General features: G+C 36.6%; 3 protein-coding genes across 3 annotated transcripts; 1 reads left to right on the top strand and 2 right to left on the bottom strand.

The window, feature by feature from the left end:
* Nucleotides 1-2921: 2921 nt before the first annotated feature.
* Nucleotides 2922-3710, bottom strand: INS49_002989 (uncharacterized protein; the record flags this gene model as incomplete). The annotated part of the gene is made up of 1 exon (XM_043163789.1): nt 2922-3710. One exon carries the CDS (start codon nt 3708-3710, stop codon nt 2922-2924), a length of 789 nt encoding a protein of 262 aa, XP_043032295.1.
* A 2620-nt stretch (nt 3711-6330) lies between these two features.
* On the top strand, nt 6331-7143 carry INS49_002988 (uncharacterized protein; the record flags this gene model as incomplete). Its single annotated transcript, XM_043163788.1, has 1 exon — nt 6331-7143. The coding sequence occupies one exon, from the start codon at nt 6331-6333 to the stop codon at nt 7141-7143; it is 813 nt and encodes a 270-aa protein (XP_043032294.1).
* Nucleotides 7144-7811: 668 nt separating this feature from the next.
* Nucleotides 7812-8766, bottom strand: INS49_002987 (uncharacterized protein; the record flags this gene model as incomplete). Its single annotated transcript, XM_043163787.1, has 6 exons — nt 7812-7828; nt 8077-8089; nt 8143-8278; nt 8332-8390; nt 8454-8626; nt 8688-8766. 6 exons carry the CDS (start codon nt 8764-8766, stop codon nt 7812-7814), a joined length of 477 nt encoding a protein of 158 aa, XP_043032293.1.
* Between the last annotated feature and the right edge of the window lie 1043 nt (nt 8767-9809).

Here is a 9809-nt window from a genome sequence, read left to right as displayed (position 1 = left end):
TTAATTATTAATTATAAGTTATATTATAAGGTAATAAATAATTAAAGTTTAAATAATAAAATATATATATTATAACAAAATTAAATAATTAATTATTTAATAAGTTATAATTAATGTAATTTATTAATAAGTATTAAATATTAATAAGTAATGGATTTTTATAACTTTATTTAATTTTAATTAATATTAATATTATTTTAAGGCTAATAAATAAATAAAAAGTTAGTATTAATTAATATTAATTACTTTTAATTCTTTATTTTTAATTAATTTAATTAATTAAAGTAATTAATATAAATATAATATAAATTTAAAATAAATAACTTTTAATAAGAAACTTATATTTTATATTAAATAATATTAATTATATTATTAAAAATGCAATTTATTATAAATTATTAAAATAAATATATTTATATTATTTAATATTAATTAAGTTAAACTTATTATAATATAATTAAAATTTAATTAACTTAATCCTTTTTTATCTTTCCTATAAGTTCTTACATTATATTTAATTTTATTGCAATTATTATATTATTATTTTAATTAATTTACTACAAACCGCCTCTTTAATACTATTATTTATTTTATTAGCTAGCTGCTTTTCTTTTTATTTCTTTTAAATAAAAGCTTAAAATTCCTTAATAATAAGTGCTTTCTTAAGCTATATTTAAGTTCTTTTAGCCCTTTAGCATTTAATAAGTATTATATTAGCATTTTTAAGAATATAAACTTAATTCTTTAAAATAATAAGTTTATATATTATTACTTATATACTCTTTATTATTTAATTAATAGCCTTTATAATTAATATAAAAAAGCTTTCTTAATAAACAAAAATCTTATCTTTAATAAAGCTTAATTACTTAATAATTTATTAAGCATTAAATAATATTTAAGATTTTTAATATTAAGGAAAAATAAAAAGAGTTTATATAAAAGTTTATAAATATATATTAAGCTTAAAAATAATAAAATTTAAGTTTTAAAGTAAGATTTTAGCTTTTTTAAATATTATCTTAATATTATTCTTTATAAAAATCTTATTATAAGCTATTATAAATATAAAAAAAACTTAAACTTAATAATATAATTAATAAATACTTAAATAAAGAAATTAATTTAATTATTATATATATATACTTTAAAAGTAAATATAATATAATATTTAATAATTAAAGTAAATAAAAAGAATATAATAATATATTAATAAAAATAATATTATTATCTTTATAATATTAATTAAACTTAGTTAATATATAGCTTTTATAATTATTTAATATTAATATTTAATATATGCTCTTTATTTATTATTTAATATATTTATTAAAATATTAAATTTATTTTAAATTAATTTTATTATTTATTTATTTATTTAAAGTAAGTTTAATAACTTAATTATTTAAAAAACCTAACTTTATAATATAGCTTATAATATAATAAGCGCCTTAAATAATTATAAATAATAAAATATATTAGCTTTTTATATTAATATATTTAATAATTATAGCTTATTCTTAATTATTAAGCTAAATTAATTTAATCTTTTTATATTAATTAATATATATAATTATTATTAATATAATAATTATATTTATTATAAAGCTAATTTTATTAAAATTATAAAGATTATTATTTATAATTTTATATTTAGCTATTATATAATAAAGCAATTTAAATTAATTCTTAATAATCTTTAAAATTTTATAAAAAGCCCTTTAATAATTATAAAAATAATTAAACTTAATCTTAAGAATAAGTTATAAATTTATAAAGCATCAAGCTTAATACTTATTAATAAATTTAGCATTATATAATATTAATAAAAAGTTAACTATATTTTTTATATTAAAAAGTTATAAAGGAAACTTTTAAGCATTTTACTTAATAATATATTTAAATAAATATTTATTCTTTAATTTAATTAAATTTATATATATTAATATATAATTCTTTGCAAAAGTATTATTAATTTATTTTATAATAAAATATAATTTTAAGAATATAAAAGATCTTAGCAACTTAAATTATAAACAAGGGTTTTATATTATCTTTTTTAAACTTTTAAATTACTTAAATAATTAAAAGGATTTTATTTTCTTTAAATAAAGAATATATTAATAATTATTAATTTTTAATATATTAAATATTTAAATAAATAAATTAAAGCAAAATTAATATAAAAAATTAAGATATAATTAATATTAAAATAAAACTTCTTTATTAAAAGTTAATTGTTTTAAACTTTAATGCAACTATCCTTAATTACTTTAACTTAATTAAATTAATTAAAAATAAAGAATTAAAAGTAATTAGCATTAATTAATAATAACTTTTTATTTATTTATTAGCCTTAAGGTAATATTAATATTAGCTAAAGTTAAGTAAAGTTATGAAAATCCGCTAATTATTAATATCCGCTACTTATTAATAAATTACATTAATGTTTTTATATATAAATAAGTTATTTAAAAAAAATAAGGTAATTAATAAGCTAAGAATTGCCTTTTAATTAAAGGGTATATTATATATATATCCTTAACTTTAGTTTATAATTACTTTTTAAAGTGCTTAAATAGCTAAATTTCTTTTATTTCCTCTTTTTATATTACTCTTAGGAAATAGATGCTTTTATAATCATGCTTTCAAACCCTCACGGCACTTATAGCCTTCCATAGATATGTCGTCTTCTGTTGAGACGGCCTCGTTTTCCGATGAGACGGCCTCGTCTTCTGTAGAACAGGCATCGTCCTCCGTCAATGCCGCCCCATCTGACAGTGCAATATCAATTTCGGCATCTTGAGCGATATCCACAGGGGAGCAATCCTGATCCGGGAAAGTTCCACAATGTCCAGTGCGGTCAGTCGTGTCTCGGACCCCATCGACAACAGGCTGGCCTTCGACCTCCTTGTGTTCACTTATGGCAGCACGCTATTATGGTCTCTGGCCTGCTCGCCCGGCTGCACGCCCACGCTGATAGCCTTGGTGGTATGTGAAGTGTGAAGCCTGTCGTGAAGCCAGGTATGCTGGAAGCAGAAATGCGCGGCAGCGCCCAGGCAGTCCTGGCATTCATACCACTCCCCGTCCATGTGCTTGCCGCAGAATCGACATGGAAATGGAGCTGCCCGATCGTGACCGGTATCCTTAGGTAGAGAGTCCACGCCATCCTCGTAAACCAATTCCTTGTCCTTATCGTTGTGGTTGTCGTCAAGGTCTTGGCTCAACTTGTTTACCTTGTCCATGCCACCGTATACGACAGTCGCCTTATGGTCGGTCGGTCTGAAGGAATGGCCACGGAAGGGGTGAGCCAGCGGTGCGTATATTATGCAGTGCGAGCACAGATACACTGCGGCACAGCTCTGACACTGCTTGATTTGAGCTCTGCTGCCGCAGACACTGCACTGCGGGGGTACGCGGCTGCTCTGATGCCTCTTCGTGGGTGTATCCTGCCCAGTGCTGCCTCGACGCTTGCGCTGCTGAGAGTCCGGCGGTGTGAGAAGGCCTGCACTGCTGGTCCGAGGCGCGTTGACGCATGTCTCCAGGGCGTGTGGCCGGCTGGAGGGGGTGTTGTCATCGTCGCGCATCACACGACCAGTCGGTTTGAGAAGTGATGACTGAGGCCTCTTCTCCGACCGCTCTCTTCGCTGTAGCAACTGTGCAAATGATGAAGGGTCGTAGCTGCGTTCCGTGGCGAATTTGAACGACATCTCGTGTGAGGACAGGCTGGGGGCGCGTGCGTGAGCCAAACGACTTGATGTCGCGTTTGAGGCATTGTGAAACGACGTGATCCCGTGCCGCAGTAAAATGAACGTGGTTGTCTTCTGTTGCAGTGGGAGGAGAGGTTAACTCTTCAAAATCAAGAGGTACAAGTTGTGGTTGGAGGCCAAAGCGTCAAGGTACATGGCCCGTCGTGGCATCCCTAAGATTCGTGGCGAGCTGCAGCGGACTCCACCTCCTTCTTAGGGAACTCCTACGCCGCGCAGCTAACTTTAATATTATAAAATAATTATAAATAAGTATTAAGGAAGTTAATTTTTATTTTGGCTTTTATTAAAGTTAATAGCTTTAAGATTAAATATTAATTATAATAATAGCTTACTTAATAAGGATTCTTTTAAGAGCTTATAATATATATTAATATAAATAAATAAAAATTAAGCTTTTAATTAAAATTATATTTATTGGATTTATTTTATAAAGATTATTTTGATTTTTGCCGTATAATTAATTGCTTAACTTTTTAATTTATAGCGCCGTTAAAAGAAATTCTTGCTAGCCTTATTTATATAGCTATTATAAGGTTATTATTATTTTCTTAGCTATAAGCTATAATTATATTTGAAACTTATTATTATTAATATTGTATTATTTTTTTAACATTAGGTGTTTAAGCGTTTATTACTATGTAAAGGGACTGGATGCATATTGCTTAAGAAGCATACATGTACAGATTAAAAACGAGACCACTCAACACCACTGACGAGGTGAACCATAAGCCCAGGAGCCTGGGCTTCATCACGGAGTAGTATGAGATTTGAGTCACTATAGTCTGCCGAGGAACCTAGAATTCTGTTTCATGGATGCCTGGCTAGACGCTACCAGCTGCTGCAGTCACAGTATGAAACACGAACGACGAATGGCAGGGTGAGAGGAAGCTCCTCACTGAAACGCACTGGAACTGAGATTCGTCTATGTCGACTGAAGCGCTTTCGATTCAGGGAAGACAGCATACTCGTCTCACTATGCAATCATTATCCAGACTCCTCAATTAAAGAAGAACTCGCGAGTTCGCAGACTACCTCCAGATGTTGGATAGTTTGCCTTGAGCAGTTCCGACAAAGTGTGAATTGAAGTGTGTAGGTAGTGAGTTTTCCTATGTAGACCGACTCCACTTTTCTCAAATGGGGATATATCTAATCAAGCCATCTCCAGTTCCTCTTTACTCTGACAGCAAGACCAGATAACTCAGAAGTAATGACTGCATTATCCCTCCGGGATCCTTTGGTAGCTCTCTGCGGTCTCCACGTTGACAGTGACACCTATCTTAGTGCACTTCGGCAACATGCCTGTGCTTCAACGGTGCATCTCGTCCTTTCCCTGCTTGACCATATGTTTCTTGCACATGTGCGCGGAGTTTGGCAGAAATTCCTCTCTCACAGGTGTACATTTGACGTTGGTTCCCAGTCGTTCTTGACATTGGACAAATTCTTCCATCTTCTTGCAACCGCAGGTGTAGTATCGGGCCCACTGCGTGCACATTGTAGAGTAAGGGACGGCACTCAAGCTGTCTTTTCACAATTTCAGCGGACCTTTGCGTACACTCGATGTTAATACTGTCCTAAGGTCTCTCCACTAACGTTAAGGGCAGACACTCACAATATGTGGGATCGCAATGGTTGTGTAGGCAGCTGCGATACTGAAAAATGGGACAGGTAGAAGACTTCAGGCAGGACTTCGGGATGAACGTTGGATGGGGGATTTGTATATCTGGGACTGCGGCCGCCGAGGATGGGGACTTCGACGCGTGAATATATAGTGGCATATGTATCAAGCTTCTCAGTCCATTGAGGCGAACTCATGGTCACAGAATGAGCAGGTCGTTGGAAGGTTGATCCAACATGTTGGTGCTGTTCCCTGTAGCGTGCCTTAGTAAACTGGGCTGAGTCGGTGGCCTTGCTTCAGCTACGCGCTTGGTGAGCCAACAGGTCAGGATGTTGCCAATCAGTATTCATAATGGGAGGCCTTTATTTAGTAAACTTTGGTTCCAATGAAACACGGCGTATCGCCCAAGTCAACTGTATGTCAACAGGAGGATCCGAAGCAACAAGGTTACCCTTGCTTCAACCGGGTTCAAAGTTGATAAGCTGTTGGTTCAGTGGGATAGTAAAGAGCTAGAAGTCAGCCTCCAAGTGAAGAAAGGTGCACGAGCCACCCAATGGCTCGTGCACTACCAACGGACTGAATGTCTTTCCAGTCGTTCTGGCTGGATCGCATTTAGCCCTCCCTTCTTCCTTTCCTTTACGCAGAACAAGACCTTTTCATCACTCATACTATTTCTACTTGTTACGTTATCACGTGATATACCTATCAACACAAACTGACCAAACCTTTAAGCCGACGAGTTTCCTCTCGATTCGGTAAGCATCCGCATCGGTCTACCCTGAACAAATTCTTTGCCACAAGACACGCGACGCTGCCAGCAGGCTGGAGGTAAAAGAAATGTGACTTGCCATAGATACCGATATGTGGCCTAACTGTACATCTAGATGAACGCTGTGCGAGACGTCGAAGCGTTTCCACAGACAGTATCATAAAGAGGCCTCAGCAATGCAACCTGGATCAGAAGGCATCGAGCTCCTAGCGGCTCTTGTGGACCCTGACGGCGTCGAAGAAGACGAATACCGTTTTTTGGTCGACGGAAAGCACGTTAAGTACGTGACTATTGAAGCAGGTGCTCTTCCTGCTGAGATCCATCGTTCTTTCAAACCTGATGTGCTTCGAGCGATACCTGAGTTCCCACACGGCGATTGGACCAAGGGCCGTATATCAAAGGATAACCGCACTGGGAAACCGGTCTTCTCATCGATATCCTCGGACAAACTCCCCGCAGTCGAATCTGTCTGGTGTCCGATCGTCGTTGACCACCTGGAGCTCAAGACAGTGGCCCGCGTCCGCCAGAACATCCATAAAGTCAGCCATGTCTTGTTTCCGGAGCCTGTTATCTTTAAGCTTGCCAATTTCCCTTGGGAAATCCCGTTTATGGAGGTGGAGACCAGAGCTTACTCATGGATTCAAGATGAGGACATTGGACCTCGTTTCTTAGGACATGTGTCAGAAGGCGGAAGGGTCGTCGGATTCCTGATGGAGAATATCGATGGAGCCTCCCCGGCAACACTTGATGATTTAGAGGCGTGCAGGATGGCACTTGCTCGGCTTCATCTTCTTGGGGTGCAACATGGAGATGTCAACAGGAACAATTTTCTCGTTCAAAGACCCGAGGGCAAGGTGACGATAATTGACTTCGAGGTGGCGAGGAAATGTGATGAGCAGGAGCGGTTGCAAGCTGAGAATGCGAGTTTAGAGGAGAGCTTCAGAGATCCATCCAATCGGGGTGGTATTGTTGTCATATCTGCAAATTAGAGCCGAGAACTCAAGGTATCCAGCCAGGGTCCTGGGCAAGAATCTACAGCCTCTCGGCGCTAGATCGGTTTGAAAAGGAAACTTGTAGCGCTTTGATACTGACTCGATAATTTCACGGAGTCCTAATAGACTGATATCAGCTAGCTGTAGTCTACTCAGACTGGCTGGCACTTTCTGACCGCTAGAAATAGCTGCCCTACACTGGCATTCTGTGCACTCATGCTTAGTCGATGGCAGACTGCTGGTGGTTGAGCCCCATGTTCGTACAGATTCAGTCCAACCAAACGGCCTCGTAGGGTGCGTCGTCTCCAGGATAACAGAACTCAGCCACCTGTACCAACGTGTGATTTTGAGGCGCCCATCCCAGGAACCCATCCCAGGACGAACATACATCCTACCGACGTGTCACTCAGATACACATAATCCGTAAGACCTCCAGTTACGATGCTTGTTTCATCCTGCCAGAAAGCAACCCGCAGTCCACCTGCGGAACCCAGTGTTAGGGGAGCCTTGAAAAAGGCCACAGGCTCCTCACTCGTCAGATACCCGGCCTCATTCAGCTGATAAGCAGCGACCCAGCCATTGGCTTCGGTGTTGTTCCAGCCTCGGATGCTGGTGAAGATATACCTGCCGTCGCGGGACGGTTGCACGGTATTGCTCCGATACGTTTATCTGCCTCGGAGGTCTGGTGAAAAAGATGTTAGCCCTGAGTTGTCGTGAAGAGAAAGAAATACAGAAAAAGAAAAACTGTGCTTCATGAAGACGCGTCTCAGTATTCTCGAGGCTCCACTGACCATTGGGAATTGCAGTAGCTCGTTGCTTGTGTTCCAGGCGTGTGTTTCCCACCTCGTATACATCAAGATACTGACCTGGATTTGGAAGAGCTCGGCGTTACTGATTACGAAGCATCATGCATTTCGATGATCAACTCACTATGCTCGTTTATCTGGTGTATTCTATTAGCTTTGTCACCAACTTTTGAGTGCTGTGAAGGCATACAACGTAAAGAAGCTTTCCGTCTGCGGTCTGGTAAGAGTTTCGAGGTCCATCTCCTGACGAGGGACTCAGATTGACGGAGAGCAAATCCGCTTTTCCATCTTCGCCAATGTCGTACATGAAAATGGCGTCCCAGCCACTGTAACATTCAGCCCCGTGAGCAAGCAGAGGTGCGGGGGCGATCAAACTCACATATGAGGGATAAATGCCTTCTTGTTGATGTTCACATCGAAAGCGTATCCACCGTAAAGCTGAAACGTCAAAAAAATCAGCTTTTCTTTCCCACGGCATGTATGTTTGTGAGAAGTCCTTACAACAGCCTGGCGAGTCTTGTCCACATTCGGGATATCTTGCTGGGGAACAAAGAACAGTTCGTTGACCTGTTCCCCAATCCCGCCATCATCAGTCATAGCATTGATTCGTGCACCCGGGCCGCCGGCACTGAAGACGTAGTCCCCATCGTCTGACAAGTAGCAAGAGGAGGTTGCTGTGCAGTTAGTTGCTAGGACCAGGATAGTGGATCGGGACGCCGACGGCCAAGCACTTACTGACGTTAGCGGTATCCAAGTGAGTGAACTCCAAATCCTCTGAAACGGTCCATGAGAAGATGCGTGGTGGTTCACTCATGGTTGTTGCATAGATGCGGTCGCGGGCTTTATTAGATGTGACATATTGGTGCAAACCGAAGCCGGGCACAGTGGTGTTGAGTGTCAATGTTCGAGCAACGGTGTTGAAAGCAAGGAGAAATAGGCTCGTGTTGGTGTATGATCCTGTAAGAAGGTGGTGGACGCCCCTCCTCGGAGTCAGCGTACGCCCACCCAGCTTCCACAGTACGCCCACTCAGCTTTCAGCGTTGGCCCACCCAGTATAAGGAAATTGGCTGCATACGCTATAAAATATACACTCCTCCTACACAATTTTGTCTTAGCAGCTTCTATTAAGGCAATTGCCTAGTATATATTAAATTTATTAACACCTATTTAACGATAGCTATTTATAAATAGCATTATAATAATAGCTTTGCTATTACCGCTAAGGCTTTATACCCTTAAGACCTTAATAAATATAAAAGCTATATTTTTCGCTAACTTTAATGATTTCTAAATTATTTAATATAATAAGCGGTATTACGCTAAGCCTATACTTAGCTTATCGCTACCTAAAGGAGCTATATTAATTAAAAAGAACCTTTTTATATTTATAATAACTTTAATGCTTACCCTTATTAAGCTTTTTATAAAATTTAAGGTTAATATAAAAGCTAAAAATAATATATTCTTATCCCTTATATAAGCATTAAATAACGCCTTTTAATAATTTACTTTTAGCATTTAGCTAAAAGCCGCCTATAAATTTCGTATTAAGTTTAGCATATACCTTTAAAACATAATTATTAAGGAATTAACTTTAATTCTTAATGCTTATTTTAAATGCATTACCCTCTTAATACCCACTCTACCTTTATTAATAAGAAGCCTTATCATTATATCTTATATAAGGGCAATAGCAACCCCTTTACTTATAAAAGCCTTAATATCTTAATTAAAGATATAAAAAGCAAAGCTTACTTCCTTATATTATAAGAATATAAAGCCTAAAAAAGACTTATAAATCTTTTTCCACTTTAATAAATAATTATCTACTTAGCGCTATAACTTTTATATATTAAA

The sequence above is a fragment of the Diaporthe citri genome (genome assembly GCF_014595645.1).
Source record: "Diaporthe citri strain NFHF-8-4 chromosome Unknown scaffold_1, whole genome shotgun sequence".
NCBI classification, from domain to species: domain Eukaryota; kingdom Fungi; phylum Ascomycota; class Sordariomycetes; order Diaporthales; family Diaporthaceae; genus Diaporthe; species Diaporthe citri.
This window is presented reverse-complemented; position numbering and strand designations above follow the sequence as displayed.